Raw genomic sequence first — 18,816 nt, forward strand, 5'->3', positions numbered from 1 at the left:
TTGTTTTGTTTTCCTATTGAACATTGTCCTCATATGAGACACTGACAGAACTTTGGAGCCACAATCAAACCACCACCCACTCGTGATATGCAGGAGTTAAAACAAACAAACCCTCTGCACTGAAGCTAGTTGGCGGACTTCTATTCTCACAACACGCTATTCATGTATTTGATGAACCAGACTCAAAATGAACCACATAGGTCAAGTATGCTGACACAGCCAAGGAATTTACACGAACTTTACAGGGGATGAAATGAACATTTTCTGTTTAGTTTTTTTTATCAGACAGATGAGGAATGTGATTATGCCAATTTTTTGTCGAATTTCCCACAGAGCAAAGGCGAAACTTGTAGGATCTTTAGTTTCAGAAGAGATGGCTTCCCAAGTCAGACTGAGGCTGCTGCCGAGTGCCAGATGTTTGTTCGATGAGCCTGTTCAGGTGAAGGTGGCCGGGCTGAGGTCGAGGCAGGTGGTCACCATGAAGGCCAGATCGACTGATGAGAAGGGAGTGGAGTTCAGCTCCTCGGCCACCTACAGGGCTGATGGGAGCGGGGAGGTCGATCTGGAGAGAGACCCCTCACTCAGTGGGAGTTACGTTGGGGTTGAACCCATGGGTCTGCTGTGGTCGATGAGGACAGACACCTTGCATAAAAGGTTTCAAAAAAACAGGTCACTAAACCCTCATGTGGTGAAGTTCTCTGTTCATGAGGTAGAGGGGGAGGGCAGCGTGCTGGCAGAGGCGACCAATGAGAGGCTTTTAATTGGAGACGGCGTCACCCGGCTTCCTATTAAAGAGGGGAATATCCGTGGAGTCCTGTTTACTCCTCCAGGTTGGTTTATGTCTCTGTTGTGTTCTGAATGGTTTAATTATTAATTTAAAGCAAAATTCTGAAATTATTTTATCTTTAATTTTATAAATAAATCCCAAGGAGAGGCCAAAGTCAACACTCAGTCTATCCTACTAATAACGCGTCTTAATACCAAGCAGCCACAACCTTGGCTTGAAATTGAAGCCAATGCGGAGGTCCCTTGAAGTGCAATACCACTGACGGTCGCCAGACAGACAGTTTCAAAAAAACTTCTCTCTAGAAATACTAGGGCAATTTGGAAATTATTGCTCCGTTAATAAGATTTGAAGACTTATAGTAGCTTTGACGTCTGCCGTGTGGGCATTGATTGGCAGCTGTGATTGCCAGTTGGCTCACCTGCTGGTCTCCCCGGCTTCGGGACTCACACTGAGTCGGACTATTGTCACAATATTTCGATAAGTTTAATGTTACTTGATAATGATATCTATTCTGTTAGTTAGCTAGTGTTAGCTTCATTCCAAGGTGGCATGAAAGGCAACACCCTGCACTCCTTATTTGGAAGGTTCTGGCTCCAAATAGAAAAGATGACCAGAAGCTGCAACTTTGGGCTTTATACATTGTTCATTGCAAGTCTTTATGAAATCCTGCTGCTTCTCTTGCTCTGGTAAGAAAACATAGACCCTACAGATGCATGCTAGTCTGGTACCTGCCTATCTACCTCTATAACCTGAGGTGCCCGTAATAGTACCCAGTAATTAAAGTAAACAAATAACTAATAAGAGAGAATACTATTGAATTCTAGTCCAAATAAATTGAGAGCAACCAAGCACTCCAAACAAATACTAATAATTATTATTAATAAAACAACAAACAAACTAATAAATAACCTCATACACTTCGCATTCTCAGAATCATGGAACATATTTTACTCTGTTTTGCTGGATTCACATGTTGAAATAAATAAATTGGTTGTGTTCAACTCTTAATATCCAAATCCAAATTCATGGACCTTTTATCTATTTTATGCTGTTTTTGGATGATAATGGAGTGTTAAACTATGTTTATCAGGCAGCAAATCATTGTCTGTCACTTTGGCAAAATGAAACATTTTGTAACTTAACTAACTTTTACTTTGGTTACCTTTAATTTCTGTACTTTGTTTTTATGAATATTACAATAATTTTGTGTTCCGTGTATCTTCTGGTTCAGGAGAAGGTCCGTTCCCTGCTGTTTTGGATCTGTACACTTTTGGGGGAGGTTTGTCAGAGAAAAGAGCCGCTCTGCTGGCCAGTAGAGGATTTGTGGTTCTGACTGTAGCACTCTACGGCCATGATGACATGGCAAAGAACATCAAGGAGGTCCATCTGGACTATTTTGAAGAGGCCATACAACTTTTAAGAAAACAAGATAAGGTGAGTTGTTTGAAGTAATTGCTATGTATTGTAGTAATTAATCTAAAAAGCTTGATTTTCTGGGGACACAGATGGTAGTTTGTTACTGAGGTGAGCCAATGTCCAAACATATTTAAATTGTTCACAGCAGCTTTCATTTTGTTGCTTTTAATTTGTCTGTTTTCCCACAGGTGGCCAATAAAGGAATTGGAGTAACATCACTTTCAAAAAGTGGAGATCTTGCACTTTCAGTGGCCTCTTACCTGCCAGGTGTTGATGCCACAGTGTGGATCAACGGCTGCAATGCCAACACAGTTTTACCACTTTACTATAAGAAACGCCAGATCCACCCTGCTTTAATGTTTGACCCCAGCAAGGTTATTCCCACTGAGTCAGGGGCCATCATAATCAAGTATGGTATGAACAATCCTCTGGTGGAGGAGAACCAGGCCACCCTGATCCCCATTGATAAGGCCAAGGGACATCTTCTCTTTGTGGCTTCAGAGGATGACCTCAACTGGGACAGCAAGGCTTACATGGACCAGATGTTGGAGAGACTGAAGCGTCATGGGAAGGAGAACTTTGAAAGTGTGTGTTACCGTGGAGCAGGACATTACTTAGAGCCACCTTATGGACCCTACTGCCGCTCCAGCTTCCATGGTGTCATAGGCAAGCCAGTCATGTGGGGCGGTGAGCCCAGGTCCCACGCAGTAGCTGAAGTCCACATGTGGAAGAAAATCCAGGAGTTCTTCAGATCTCACCTGAGCTGTGAAGCTTCACGGCCTACAGCCAAGTTATAGAGTTATAGATGCATATAGGAGGATAAGAAAGACGTGGCAAAAGATCAGTCATATCTTAGCTGCTAATTACATGTGTATCATTACATATGAATGTTTTGTGACGAGGTGAACGATTTAATATTTGATGTCTAAATATTTCTTTATTGAAAGATTATGATTATAAACTAATGCAGGAGAGAATATGCCAAGATATTTTTAGTGAACTAATAGAGATTATCAGCCTATAATATAAATGTTGGAGAATATAAAGTAAAGACAAGTACAGGGTAATACTGTACTTTTTACTACATTTATTTCACAGATATGGTTACTTTTTAGATCTTGACATGTAAAACAGAATGGATTTTATATATTTATATTTTATATTTGTAATTAATTTAGATCACTTTATAGAGGACTTGATTCACGCTGACATTATGATTTTTTTTCTGTTCATCAGTGTCATAAAAAGCCACAATAAATCCCTTTGATTTGATGTTATAAAACATGAAAATTTCCAAGAGGGGTGAATACTTTCTACAGGAACTGTGTATCTGTATGTATATATGTAACTGAGTAGGGACATTTTGCATAATAAGCACTTGTACTTTTGATACTTTTGAGTTTTGTAAAACCTGACCCCTAGGTTGGGAACCACTGGACTAAACTAGCTAACTGTAAATAAAGTAGTTGAAAGCTCTAACACTGATGCTTCAGTATTAATAATCTAATGATGTCAGATATAATAATATATCAGTCAGAGGGACCAAACCACTACTTTACCTAACCATTACTTTTAACTAATCATTGCACAGTTATGACACTGGAAAGTGGACAGTTAAACTGGCCCCATGCAGTCTATGACTGGGTTTGTCTGAAGATAGTAAAAACCCACTGAGTTGAAACAATCAGTCCCCTTTGCGTCTGCTTGTCAGGTATGGGACAAACACATGCATGCTATTGTGAGAATACACCTGATGAGTACAGAGAAGAGGCAGACACACAAACATTTCATTCAGGACACAATTTCAAGATTTGAATCCTTTATTTTAGTGACATGCATATTAGTTTGGCAAGTGTGGTTGACACACTCTGTCCCTGAGCTCACAACCCCCCCGGCAGAGCCTGAGATACACAATGATGAACATTAACACATTAAAAAGAAACTTTCAACATCACAAACAACTGAATGCTAATACAGGAGGAGGCTGGTTAAATGTTAAATGCTGAATTAGGCAGCTGTGTAGCAGCAAGGTCACATCACAGAGAGGACATGAGAGAGGTCAGTTGTGGACAAACTGCCGTTAGGCTCCATGTCCGCGCGTGCTGCTGATGAGCCAAATCATTCACAATAAATCAGTATTACACATGCACACACACATTCCTTGGAGGAACACACAGTAACTTCTGGACCGACAGTTAAAATAAAACTTTTAACTGGGTTGTGCACCATCAGGAGACCGTGATGAACATAAGGGACTTTTAACCCACATGACAGTCATTTTTACTCTAGATGGACACTTGCTTTAGCCACAGGTAGGTCACATTTCTACTTTTCTGACTTTTCTTTCCCTCTGCAGTCCCTGAAAGGAAATTAAAAGATGCACATGAACATGATACACTGTTAAAAAATTACTTGACAGTTCATGATGAAATTACATTGTAAAAAAATGAGTCTCCTCTGTGACAAACTGCTTTCTTTACTAAACATTTGTTCAAGTCAATCATTTTCATGACTCACTTATGTATTTACACCTTATGTATTAATTTGCACTGGACTTTTTCCAAGCGTCCTTCACAGTCTCCCCTTGTCTTGTCAGTTTCCATAAGGGAATACATGCACAAGTCTTTATGTGAGGCGGGGAGAAACAGAGAAGAGAGGGCTTTGTTTTTTCATTTTGTGTCTGAGTCGACTGACACTGAAGACTGGGTGGTTTTTGACAAGCTGAGGTCTTCTATTGTTGTCTTGTTTTAGTCAGTGCTCCATCATCTGTGAACAGGACACAGATATATGTGTGTATCTGCATGATTAACATATCACCTCTCTACTTTGTTTTGAAATCCACTGGCTATTTCAACATTTGTTAACCCTTTAGACAGGTGCTCTGAGTTTATAGTTTTAAATCAGCCCTCACGCTCGGAGTCATGGCAAACCATGTAAACAGAGAGTTTGCTATCTAGGATTTTTTTGGTCACATAAATCCTGTTTCTTTTTTCTTTTTAAAACATTTTTTATCAAGTGTTCATGAGATTGACAAATTAAGATTTTTTAAAAGAAATGGTACACTTCATTTTTATAAAGAGGATTGTAATCTTTTTTTTTTTTTTTTTTACATTCACAGCACAAAGACTAACCTTGTGAAGAAAATAGCAGTAGTTTCAGAAGAGATGACCTCCCAAATCAGACTGAGGCTGCTGCCGAGTGCCAGATGTTTGTTCGATGAGCCCGTTCAGGTGAAGGTGACCGGGCTGAGGTCGAGGCAGGTGGTCACCATGAAGGCCAGATCGACTGATGAGAAGGGAATGGTGTTCAGCTCCTCGGCCACCTACAGGGCTGATGGGAGCGGGGAGGTCGATCTGGAGAGAGACCCCTCACTCAGTGGGAGTTACGTCGGGGTTGAACCAATGGGTCTGCTGTGGTCGATGAGGGCAGACACCTTGCTTAAAAGGTTTCAAAAAAACAGATCACTAAACCCTCATGTGGTGAAGTTCTCTGTTCATGAGGTAGAGGGGGAGGGCAGCGTGCTGGCAGAGGCGACCAATGAGAGGCTTTTAATTGGAGACGGTGTCACCCGGCTTCCTATTAAAGAGGGGAATATCCGTGGAGTCCTGTTTACTCCTCCAGGTTGGTTTATGTCTCTGTTGTGTTCTGAATGGTTTAATTATTAATTTAAAGCAAAATGCTGAACTTATTTTATCTTTAATTTTATAAATAAATCCCAAGGAGAGGCCAAAGTCAACACTCAGTCTATCCTACTAATAACGCGTCTTAATACCAAGCAGCCACAACCTTGGCTTGAAATTGAAGCCAATGCGGAGGTTCCTTGAAGTGCAATACCACTGACGGTCGCCAGATGCTGGCTCTAAAAAGTCCCTGGCTCCAACAGACTCCCATTCAAAAAACTTCTCTCTAGAAATACTAGGGCAATAGATTTTTTTCAGCGAGTCATTATGGTCTCAGTCTCTAAATTCAAGCCCTCCCATAAGTATGCTAGTGGTCAATTTGGAAATTATTACTCCTTTAATAAGGTTTGAAGACTTATAGTAGCTTTGACGTTGACAAACTGCCGTTAGGCTCCAGGCTCATGAGCCAAATCATTCACAATAAATTAATATTACACATGCACACACACATTCCTTGGAGGAACACACAGTACGTTCTGGACCGACAGTTAAAATAAAACTTTGAACTGGGTTGTGCACCATCAGGAGACCGTGATGAACATAAGGGACTTTTAAGCCACATGACAGTCATTTTCATTCTAAATGGACACTTGCTTTAACCGCGGTTAGGTCACATTTCGACATTTCTAGCCCTCTGCAGTCTCTGAAAAAAAATTAAAAGAGGCACATGACCATGATACTTAGTTAAAAAATCTCTTCTTCAGAGAAACTTAACATTTCATGATGACATTACGTTGTGAGAAACGAGTCTCCTCTGTGACAAACTGCTTTCTTTACTAAACATTTGTTCAAGTCAATCATTTTGATGACTCACTTAGTATTTGGTGGACTAAAATAAAAGCCATTACAGTCACTCTCCTTCCTAATCCTTATGTATTAATTTGCACCGTCCTTCACAGTCAACCCTTGTCTTGTCAGCTTCCATAAGGGAATACATGCACAAGTCTTTATGTGAGGCAGGGAGAAACAGAGAAGAGAGAGCTTTGTTTTTTCATTTTGTGTCTGAGTCGACTGACACTGAAGACTGGGTGGTTTTTGACAAGCTGAGGTCTTCTGCTGTTGTCTTGTTTTAGTCAGTGCTCCATCATCTGTGAACAGGACATAGATATATGTGTGTATGTGCATGATTACCTTATCGCCTCTCTACTTTGTTTTGAAATCTACTGGCTATTGCATCATTTGTTAGCCATTTAGACAGGCACTCTGACTTTATAGTTTTATATTTATGTAATAAATCAGCCCTCACGCTCTGAGTCATACCTTAAATGGCAAACCATGTAAACAAGATTTTGCTATCTAGGACTTTTTGTTTCTAAGACACTCTGGTTTTTTTTCTTCTTTTAAAACACTTTTTTATCAAGTGTTCAATATGATTAACAAATTAATTTTTTTAAAAGAAATGGTACACTTCATTTTTATAAAGAGGGTTGTAATCATAATTTAAAAGAGGGAAGGAAGGAAAAAATATTTGAATGGAAAAGTGCAATTTGTTGTGCTGTATCTAGCGCAAAATACAAACCAAAGAACACAAAAAACACATAGTTACATAAATAATATGGTATATACCTTTATAGATGAACAAATCTAAAGATGCACAAATAATTAATTAGATAATTGGGAAAAAAATCAAACATTAACAGAACATAAAACCCTGAGATTCTACGCCGTCATGAAAAAAAGTCTCTGAAAGGCTGGACTAAGATGGTCCTGAATCTTTGGTGTATTTTTCGGTGGAGAAAAATTAAAGACAAACAAGGTTCAACACAGACATGTATAATGTATCTGCTATGTCATTCTCCTGAAATAATGTAAGTTTCCTATTTATTTTTTTATACAATCACAGCACAAAGTCAAACCTTGTGAAGAAAAGTAGTTTCAGAAGAGATGGCCTCCCAAATCAGAGTGAAGCTGCTGCCGAGTGCCAAATGCTTGTTTGATGAGCCCATTTAGGTGAAAGTGGCCGGGCTGAGGTCGAGGCAGGTGGTCACCATGAGGGCCAGATCGACTGACGAGAAGGGGGTGGAGTTCAGCTCCTCGGCCACCTACAGGGCTGATGGGAGCGGGGAGGTCGATCTGGAGAGAGACCCCTCGCTCAGAGGGAGCTATGTCGGGGTTGAACCCATGGATCTCCATACTTGTCCTGTTAGATCTTAGATCATTCGACACAATTGACCATCAAATCCTTTTGCAGAGACTGGAACATTTAATTGGCATTAATCAAACTGCATTAAGCTGGTTTCAGTCCTATTTATCAGACCGATTTCAGTTTGTACATGTTAATGATGAATCCTCTGTGAAGGCAAAAGTTAGACACGGAGTTCCACAAGGGTCTGTACTTGGACCGATTCTATTCACCTTGTGTATGTTTCCTTTATGTAATATTATTGGGAAACACTCCATAAATTTTCATTGTTATGCAGATGATACCCAATTATATTTGTCAATGAAGCCTGATGAAACCAATCAATTAAACAAACTCCAAGCATGCCTTTAGGACATAAAGACCTGGATGACCTGCAATTTTCTACTACTAAACTCAGATAAAACTGAAGTTATTGTGCTTGGCCCTTAACACCTTAGAAACACATTATCTAATGGCATTAGAAAAAGAAATCACATTTCTCCCATTTTAGCTTTGCTACATTGGCTTCCTGTAAAATCTAGAATAGAATTTAAAATCCTTCTCCTAACTTACAAAGCCCTTAATGGTCAGGCACCATCATATCCTGAGGAGCTCATAGTACCGTATTATCCCACTAGGACACTGCGCTCCCAGAGTGCAGGCTTACTGGTGGTTCCTACAGTCTTTAAAAGTAGAATGGGAGGCAGAGCCTTCAGCTATCAGGCTCCTCTCTTGTGGAACCATCTTCCAGATTCGGTCCTGGGTGCAGACACCCTCTCTATGCTCTAAGAGTAGGCTTAAAACTTTCCTTTTTGATAAAGTTTATAGTTAGGGCCGACCAGGCTCGCCTTGGATCAGCCCTTAGTTATGCTGCTATAGGCCTAGACTCTCTCTCAACCCAACCGGTCAAAGCAGATGGCCGCCCACCAAGAGCCAGGTTCTGCTTGAGATTTCTACCTGTTAAAGGGGAGTTTTTCCTTACCGCTGTCGCTAAGTGCTTGCTCATGGGGGAATTGTTGGGTCTCTGTAAATTAAAGAGTACGGTCTTGAACTGCTCTATATGAAAAGTGCCCGGAGATGACTTTTGTTGTGATTTGGCGCTATATAAATGAAAACTGATTGATTGATTGATTGATATAGATTATGTCTTATGACACAGAACTCCATTGTTGCCCAAAACCACTTTTAAAAACATATTTTCTCTTTGTGGCTCTAGAGGATGACCTCAACTGGGACAGCAAGGCTTACATGGACCAGATGGTGGAGAGACTGAAGCATCATGGGAAGGAAAACTTTGAAAGTGTGTGTTACCCTGGAGCGGGACATTACTTAGAGCCACCTTATGGACCCTACTGCTGCTCCAGTTTCCATGGTGTTGTAGTCAAGCCAGCAATGTGGGGGGCCCAGATTCCACGCAGCAGCTGAAGTCCACATGTGGAAGAAGATCCAGGAGTTCTTCAGATCTCACCTGAGCTGTGAAGCTTCACGGCCTACAGCCAAGTTATAGATGCAAACAGGAGGATAAGAAAGACGTGGCAACAGATCAGTCATGATATCTTAGCTGCTAATTACATGTGTATCATTATTATATGAATGTTTTGTGACGAGGTGAACGATTTCATGTTTGATGTCTGAATATTTCTTTATTGAAAGATTATGATTATAAACTAATGCAGGAGAGAATATGCCAAGATATTTTTAGTGAACTAATAGAGATTATCAGCCCATAATATAAATGTTGGAGAATGTAAAGTAAAGACAAGCCTTAAATATAAAAAAGGAAAAGCTCACATGAAAAAATGCTCACATGTAAACTAGCGCACAACAAAAACATTTGAAAATACACAAATAAAAGAGACAGCTTTAACTGACACAGGACACAGGAGAACAAGCACATGCACTTAAAATTTTCTAGCATTTTTTGCCTCTTTATCAAAACCATCCATCAAAACATCAGCAGCTATTGTTACAAAGATGTTTCAACATCTTGACACAATATTTTCCATAATTTCTTTCAAGTATTTCTTCGAATATAAAGGCAAAATTTATTTAATCGAGACATTGTTCTATTATTTACACTTGTGTTGATTTTAGCAAAAGTATGATACATGTTATTATTGCTTCCATGTGTTAGTATATGAATTTAATGATACCTTTTCCTCTGTTTTGTTGTGAATATCTCAAGAATATATCAGCAGAATATTAGAAGTCTCTCTCTCGGTGTGACAGGCTAGTGTTTTGTGTCTTTAGAGGGATCTTTACGATCTTAAACTGGCTCCATGCAGTCTCTGACTGGGTTTGTCTTAAGATAGTAAAAACCCACTGAGTTGAAACAATCAGTCCCCTTTGCGTCTGCTTGTCAGGTATGGGACAAACACATGCATGCTATTGTGAGAATACGCCTGATGAGTACAGAGAAGAGGCAGACACACAAACATTTCATTCAGGACACAATTTTTCAAATTCAAGATTTGAACCCTTTATTTTAGTGACATGCATTTTAATTTGGCAGTGTGGTTGACACACTCTGTCCCTGAGCTCACAACTCCCCCCCGGCAGAGCCTGAGATACACAACATTTGATGAACATCAACACATTAAAAAGAAACAACTGAATGCTAATACAGGAGGAGGCTGGTTAAATGTTAAAAACTGAATCAGGCCGTTGTGTAGCAGCAAGGTCACATCACGGAGAGGACTGTGGACAAACTGCCGTGAGGCTCCAGGTGGGCGCGTGCTGCTCATGAGCCAAATCATTCACAATAAATCAATATTTCACATGCACACACACATTCCTTGGAGGAACACACAGTACGTTTGACAGATAAAACAAAACTTTGAACTGGGTTGTGCACCATCAGGAGACCGTGATGAACATAAGGGACTTTTAACCCACATGACGGTCATTTTCACTCTAGATGGACACTTGCTTTAACCGCAGGTAGGTCACATTTCTACTTTTCTAACTTTTCTTTCCCTTTGCAGTCACTGAAAGGAAATTAAAAGATGCACATGAACATGGTACACTGTTAAAAAATCTCCTCTTTAGAAAAACTTAACATCTCATGATGACATTACATTGTGAGAAACGAGTCTCCTCCGTCCTTCACAGTCATCCCTTGTCTTGTCAGCTTCCATAAGGGAATACATGCACAAGTCTTTATGTGAGGCAGGGAGAAACAGAGAAGAGAGGGCTTTGTTTTTTCATTTTGTGTCTGAGTCGACTGACACTGAAGACTGGTTGGTTTTTGACAAGCTGAGGTCTTCTATTGTTGTCTTGTTTTAGTCAGTGCTCCATCATCTGTGAACAGGACATAGATATATGTGTGTATCTGCATGATTAACATATCACCTCTCTACTTTGTTTTGAAATCCACTGGCTATTGCATCATTTGTTAGCCATTTAGACAGGCGCTCTGAGTTTATAGTTTTATATTTATGTAATAAATCAGCCCTCACGCTCTGAGTCATACCTTAAATGGCAAACCATGTAAATAAGACTTTGCTATCTAGACTTGTTTCTAGGACACTCGTTTTTTTTTCTTCTTTTAAAACACTTTTTTATCAAGTGTTCAATATGATTAAAAAATTAATTTTTTTGAAAGAAATTGTACATTTTTTACAAATTGTAAAACTCATTTTTATTTTTTATTTTTAAAACACTTTTCATCAAGTGTTGATGTGATTAACAAATCAATTTTTTTAAAAGAAATTGTACACTTTATTTTTATAAACAGGATTGTAAACTTTTTTCTTTTTTTTACATTCTCAGCACAAAGACTAATCTTGTGAAGAAAATAGCAGTAGTTTCAGAAGAGATGACCTCCCAAATCAGACTGAGGCTGCTGCCGAGTGCCAGATGTTTGTTCGATGAGCCTGTTCAGGTGAAGGTGACCGGGCTGAGGCCGTGGCAGGTAGTCACCATAAGGGCTAGATCGACCGATGAGAAGGGAGTAGTGTTCAGCTCCTCGGCCACCTACAGGGCTGATGGGAGTGGGGAAGTCAATCTGGAGAGAGACCCCTCACTCATTGGGAGCTATGTTGGGGTTGAACCCATGGGACTGCTGTGGTCGATGAGGGCGGACACCTTGCATAAATTGTTTTCCAAGAACAAAGTGCTAAACCCTTATGTGGTAAAATTTTCTGTGCATGAGTTGGAGGGGGAGGGCAGGATGCTAGCAGAGGCGACTAATGAGAGGTTTCTAATTGGAGACGGGGTCAGCCGGGCCCCTGTCAAAGAGGGGAGCTTTCATGGAGTCCTGTTTACTCCTCCAGGTTAGTGGCTCACTACTTTCTGTCTTCATCATTGTCTAATTATAGCTTAATACTGTGTTTTTTCCTGCAATGTCTAATGAATGTGCAACGTTATTGACTTTCTTAGTTTCTGGGTTGGTCATCACAACATCAAAATATAAGAATTAAGATGTCATATTTTCTATGATCTATTGATATTATTGTGTGTGTTTCTGTCCAGGTGAAGGTCCGTTCCCCGCTGTGTTGGATGTGTGCACCTTTATGTCTGAGAAGAGAGCCTGTCTGTTGGCCAACAAAGGGTTTGTGGTTCTGGCTATGTCGTTGTACAATGACAAGCCCGACAACATCAAAGAGATGCATCTGGAGTTTTTTAAAGAAGCAGTTGATTTCTTACAACAACAACCTAAGGTGAGCTGTATGAGTAGTTATTGCTTTTAAACACAGTAGCATAAAGTTACAAGCTTTTGATTTTGATGACACATTAGGTGGTCAGCAACTATTACTTTAGGATTTTAACTAAGTTAAGAAACAATTAATTTGTCATCATTCAAAGCACTCCAGCACCTATGATTTTTTTAGCATGTCAATGAAGGTATTATTGCAGTTCTTGATCTTTGAAGGTTCTTCTGGAGGTTTCAAGTTTCCACATCACACTTGTGTAATTGGCCGTTCACTCATACAGACTCGAAAGCTGAGACAGCAACAGCTGATATTCATTGTGAATGAGACCTGGCTTTACAGCCCAGTGCCCCCCACCAAGCTACAGAGATTACATGCAAATGTCTTCTGACACAGTGGAAGCGAGAGCCAATCACACTAGCTACTGCTCCATGCTGTTATATGACATAAATTTAAACAACATGGAGGAAAAGCTAATTGTCATCGGACCATTAAAAGAGCTACGACATGTGGAAACAAATTACAGACATTGCTGGTTCATTAGTACGACGGCTATGTCAGAAAACAACTGTCCAGCTGGAGCAGAGTATGTAAATTGTGTAATCAACGCAACACACACAGAACTACAGATTCATGAGAGGCCAGATACTGAATACTACTACTGCAACCATATGTGTGAAAACACTGTTAGTGGCATACGGAGCCATGATTGGCTCCAGACTAGTTGTGAAACTCTGCGTATCATTCTGCACAGTGAAGCTCAAACATTCAACTGAAGTAACAATAAGCAAAACACATTTTTGAGTGGAGGGGCATTCATTTTTGCTTTGTTATTTCAGAAATGTGATATTACATAGTTTTTGTAAAAACAATTTTGTCCAGACAAATTGAGTGAACAGCTCAACATGCTGGTGAGTAAGGTAATGCTCAAGTAGTTCATATAATAAACATGAAATATATTTGTATTGTCTCATGAAATTTTATTTCCAGTTAGTTTTTGGTTGTTTTGCAGTGTAGTAGTTTCTCAAACTGCCTCTTGGAAGGGAAAAAACATTTTAACCTATTTTGTTTTAATGGCATACAGTGTTAAATTCATGTTTTTATCCAGTTTTATCAGACGATTTACTAAATATATTGGTAATTCAGTTTTTTAATGAAAGAGCCACCTTGCCTCAAGAGACCTCTACATTTCATGCAGTTTTTATATATTATTATCCTAATTTACCCTCATCGCTCAGTTTCTAAGCTCTGTGTGTGTTAAGTTTTATTCACCTCTAATTCTTCATGTTTTTTCACAGGTGGGAAATAAAGGAGTTGGTATAATATCAAGATCAAAGACTGGACACATTGCACTTTCACTTGCTGCTTTTGTGCCAGGTGTTGAGGCAGTGGTGTGGATAAACGGCTGCAGTGCAAATGTGGCCTTTCCTCTCTACTATAAGAAGAGGAAAATCCTCTCACCACTGCTGTCTGACCTCAGCAAGGTGATTCCCACTGAGTCAGGGGTCGTCATAGCCAGGTATTGTGTTGACAATCCTCTGGCAGAGGAGAACCAGGCCACCTTGGTCCCCATCGAAAAAGCCAAGGGACATTTTCTCTTTGTGGCTTCAGAGGACGACCTCAACTGGGACAGCAAGGCTTTCATGGACCAGATGGTGGAGAGACTGAAGCGTCATGGGAAGGAGAACTTTGAAAGTGTGTGTTACCCAAGAGCTGGACACTTACTGGAGCCGCCGTATGGACCCCACTGCGGCTCCAGCTTCCATTGGCTCGCACGCCAGCTAGCGATGTGGGGCGGTGAGCCCAGGTCCCACGCAGCAGCTGAAGTCCACTTGTGGAAGAAGATCCAGGAGTTCTTCAGATCTCACCTGAGCTGTGAAGCTTCACGGCCTACAGCCAAGTTATAGATGCAAATAGGAGGATAAGAAAGACATGGCAACAGATCAGTCATGATATCTTAGCTGCTAATTACATGTGTATCATTACATATGAATGTTTTGCGACGAGGTGAACGATTTAATGTTTGATGTCTGAATATTTCTTTATTGAAAGATTATGATTATAAACTAATGCAGGAGAGAATATGCCAAGATATTTTTAGTGAACTAATAGAGATTATCAGTCCATAATATAAATGTTGGAGAATATAAAGTAAAGACAAGCCTTAAATATAAAAAAGGAAAAGCTCACATGAAAAAATGTTCACATGTAAAAAAGCACACAACAAAAACATTTGAAAATACACAAATAAAAGAGATAGCTTTAACTGACACGGGACACAGGAGAACAAGCACAGCACTTAAAATTTTCTAGCATTTTTTGCCTCTTTATCAAAACCATCCATCAAAACATCAGCAGCTATTGTTACAAAGATGTTTCAACAGCTTGACACAATATTTTCCATAATTTCTCTCAAGTATTTCTTCAAATATAAAGAAGACATTGTTCTATTATTTACACTTGTGTTGATTTTAGCAAAATAAAATGATACATGTTATTATTGCTTCCATGTGTTAGTATATGAATTTAATGATACCTTTTCCTCTGTTTTGTTGTGAATATCTCAAGAATATATCAGCAGAATATTAGAAGTCTCTCTCTCGGTGTGACAGGCTAGTGTTTTATGGCTTTAGAGGGATCTTTACGAAGTTTCACCAAAGTTGGAGCTGAAGACTACAAACTGCGAGTGTTTAAGTCTATATTACTCACTACAAGCATCAGAATGACTTTGCAATGTAACAAAGAACATTTACTCAAGTACTGTACTTAAGTACAATTTTGAGGTACTTGTACTTTACTTATTTCCATTTTACGCTACTTTATACTTCAGGGTAATACTGTACTTTTTACTACATTTATTTCACAGATATGGTTACTTTTTAGATCTTGATGATGTCAGATATAATAATATATCAGTAGGGTATATCAGGGACCAAACCACTACTTTACCTAACCATTACTTTTAACTAATCATTGCACAGTTATGACACTGGAAAGCGGACAGTTAAACTGGCTCCATGCAGTCTCTGACTGGGTTTGTCTGAAAATAGTAAAAACCCACTGAGTTGAAACAATCAGTCCCCTTTGCGTCTGCTTGTCAGGTATGGGACAAACACATGCATTCTATTGTGAGAATACGCCTGATGAGTACAGAGAAGAGGCAGACACTCAAACATTTCATTCAGGACACAATTTTTCAAATTCAAGATTTGAACCCTTTATTTTAGTGACATGCATTTTAATTTGGCAGTGTGGTTGACACACTCTGTCCCTGAGCTCACAACCCCCCCCCCCCCCCCCCCCCCCCCCCCCGGCAGAGCCTGAGATACACAACATTTGATGAACATCAACACATTAAAAAGAAACAACTGAATGCTAATACAGGAGGAGGCTGGTTAAATGTTAAAAGCTGAATCAGGCAGTTGTGTAGCAGCAAGGTCATATCATGGAGAGGACTGTGGACAAACTGCTGTGAGGCTCCAGGTGGCGCGTGCTGCTCATGAGCCAAATCATTCACAATAAATCAATATTTCACATGCACACACACATTCCTTGGATGAACACACAGTACGTTTGACAGATAAAATAAAACTTTGAACTGGGTTGTGCACCATCAGGAGACCGTGATGAACATAAGGGACTTTTAACCCACATGACGGTCATTTTCACTCTAGATGGACACTTGCTTTAGCCGCAGGTAGGTCACATTTCTACTTTTCTGACTTTTCTTTCCCTTTGCGGTCCCTGAAAGGAAATTAAAAGATGCACATGAACATGGTACACTGTTAAAAAATCTCCTCTTTAGAAAAACTTATCATTTCATGATGACATTACATTGTAAAAAAAATGAGTCTCCTCTGTGACAAACTGCTTTCTTTACTAAACATTTGTTCAAGTCAATCATTTATATGAGTCTCTCTCTCGGTGTGACAGGCTACATGATTTCACACATCAAGGTTTGTTTATAGGTGTTGAGGAATATTCCTGCACATGTGAAATAAGTTAAATAAAGCGTTTTGTGGCTTTAGAGGGATCTTTACGAAGTTTCACCAAAGTTGGAGCTGAAGACTACAAACTGCGAGTGTTTAAGTCTATATTACTCACTACAAGCATCAGAATGACTCTGCAATGTAACAAAGTACATTTACTCAAGTATTGTACTTAAGTACAGTTTTGAGGTACTTGTACTTTACTTGAGTATTTCCATTTTACGTTACTTTATGCTTCAGGGTAATACTGTACTTTTTACTCTTTACAGCTATGGTTATTTTTTAGATCAAGATTTCACATGTAAAACAAAATTGATTTGATAATTTTATATATTCATATTTTATATTTGTAATTAATTTAGATCACTTTATAATAGGAGAGCAGTGCTCAATCTCATGGATGTATTATAAGAACTAAATATGAGTTCAGTCTATTTTAAGGAGCTTTCTCTCAGGAGCCTGTCGTTCGTTCATGATACCACAAGATGGCGATGTAAGCCTCTCTAATGTGGTCGGGCTGTTCTTGTAATACAGCAGATCAGGAAAACTACCTGTAGGACAGGAATGAAAGCACCAACAGCAGCTGATCATATTTAGCCTATTCATAAAATAAAAAATGACCGAATCATGAATCAATCATATCAAATCAATAAATCAAAACACTCTTGTAACTTTATCATTGTTCATCATTAGCTCCTTCAAGAAAATATGACACCTCATGGTGGCATGTCTCCCATAATAACATCCTGAGCATGAAAGGGACGTCAGACTTCCACAAACTAAATAAGTAATATTTCATTTGCACATAATCTGCAGGCTGCAGCTGTTTATTGCACCTTTTCGTCGGTTCTGTGCTTTAATTGACGGATTAAAATTGTCTAATCGTGTCTTGTTCTGTGACAGACAGACGCTGTTATAGAGAGAGTTAATATAGAGTATTATAGAGAGTTAACAGTGTAAAATGTTAATAATGAATTTTAAGTGTAAACTTTAGAGTTTAAACTGAATAATTTCTACATGTTGACAGCTAACTTCTACATATTTGACAGTTGAGATGTTGTGCGTCATGATTAGTTGACGTCTCCTCAAAATGACGCTGGAATGAGCGAGGATGTCCCGTTTGGTGAATTAAATCCATTGTGTTTAACTATATAGGGGAGAACGGGGTAACGTGAACCACTTTTTACATTTGGTGATTTTAACTGAAAAACAAAAGTGTATTTGTTTGAAATAATAGTTACTATATATACCTCAGGTTGTTGTGTACCCATGGAAATTAAAACAAGTTATCTAATTATTATGGTTTTAGAACAATGTCCCATCAAAAAAAAAAAAAAGTCCTATGGCACAACTTACCCCCATGCTCATTTTACCCCTAAAGTTGGGTAAAATGAGCATGGGGGTAAATTGATCGATCTAGGGGTAAAAAGTGATACCATTAAATACTGATATAAAAATGACACAAAATCATACGATTTTGAAATAATTTTGAACCTTATTAATGCCATCAATTTAACAAAGGCAAAAACTCATATTTTTATCGTGTCCTCGTGTGATTGACAGCTGTTACTGTTGACCAACAAACCGCCCACCAACAATAAACCCTGAGACCAGCAGGAAGACCGGAGCCGCTTTCATGGGGCAGAAGAATATATGAGTTCAGGGGATGAACTGACATCAAATAATAATCTGTCAGACAAAAGACAAACAAAGTAAGTAGCTAGAAAAAATTAAAAATCTTACGTGGAACTCATGTTTTTAAAAAGAAATTAACATTTGTTTGTGTCTTGTTGTTCAACATGTTACCTAAACATTTTCAGTAAAGATTAAACTGTGATCTTTGTGTGTTAGCTACAGAAAGAATGTGTGTGTAAATGTGCTTTTGTATGTGTTTTTAAAGGAAAAACCAGTACAGGCCTGAATGCTTGACCCCTACAGTGAGGGGGTCTGGGGACTCTGTTATGCTTTGGGGGGCATTTTGCTGTCATGGTTTGGGTCCACTTGTCCCCTTAGAGGGAAGGGTCACTGCTAATCAATACAAAGTTGTTCTGAGTCATCACCTTTATCCTGTGATGAAACATTTCTATCCTGATGGGAGTGGTCTCTTCCTGGATGACAATGCCCCTTTTCACTGGGCATGAGGGGTCACTGAATGGTTTGATGAGCCTGA

At 39.2% G+C, this 18,816-nt stretch overlaps 3 protein-coding genes across 4 annotated transcripts; all 3 read left to right on the top strand.

Annotated features, from left to right (window-relative positions):
• Nucleotides 1-253: 253 nt before the first annotated feature.
• Nucleotides 254-9,790, top strand: LOC122994401 (acyl-coenzyme A thioesterase 1-like). Of its 2 annotated transcripts, XM_044369085.1 has the most exons (4): nt 254-830; nt 2,019-2,221; nt 2,392-2,925; nt 9,438-9,790. In XM_044369085.1, exons 1-4 carry the CDS (start codon nt 254-256, stop codon nt 9,510-9,512), a joined length of 1,389 nt encoding a protein of 462 aa, XP_044225020.1. In that variant the 3' UTR covers nt 9,513-9,790. The 2 variants fall into 2 exon arrangements, with proteins under 2 accessions (XP_044225020.1, XP_044225019.1); XM_044369084.1 differs by lacking the exon at nt 9,438-9,790 and having other exon boundaries at nt 2,392-3,260.
• LOC122994417 (acyl-coenzyme A thioesterase 2, mitochondrial-like) lies at nt 4,435-9,790 on the top strand. The gene is made up of 3 exons (XM_044369106.1): nt 4,435-4,515; nt 5,322-5,824; nt 9,222-9,790. Exons 1-3 carry the CDS (start codon nt 4,493-4,495, stop codon nt 9,428-9,430), a joined length of 735 nt encoding a protein of 244 aa, XP_044225041.1. The 5' UTR covers nt 4,435-4,492; the 3' UTR covers nt 9,431-9,790.
• Nucleotides 9,791-10,145: 355 nt separating this feature from the next.
• Nucleotides 10,146-14,841, top strand: LOC122994410 (acyl-coenzyme A thioesterase 1-like). Its single transcript, XM_044369098.1, has 4 exons — nt 10,146-10,945; nt 11,777-12,279; nt 12,479-12,666; nt 13,956-14,841. The coding sequence occupies exons 1-4, from the start codon at nt 10,923-10,925 to the stop codon at nt 14,562-14,564; spliced, it is 1,323 nt and encodes a 440-aa protein (XP_044225033.1). The 5' UTR covers nt 10,146-10,922; the 3' UTR covers nt 14,565-14,841.
• The last annotated feature ends 3,975 nt before the right edge of the window (nt 14,842-18,816 follow it).

The sequence above is a fragment of the Thunnus albacares genome, chromosome 12 (assembly GCF_914725855.1).
Source record: "Thunnus albacares chromosome 12, fThuAlb1.1, whole genome shotgun sequence".
NCBI lineage: Eukaryota > Metazoa > Chordata > Actinopteri > Scombriformes > Scombridae > Thunnus > Thunnus albacares.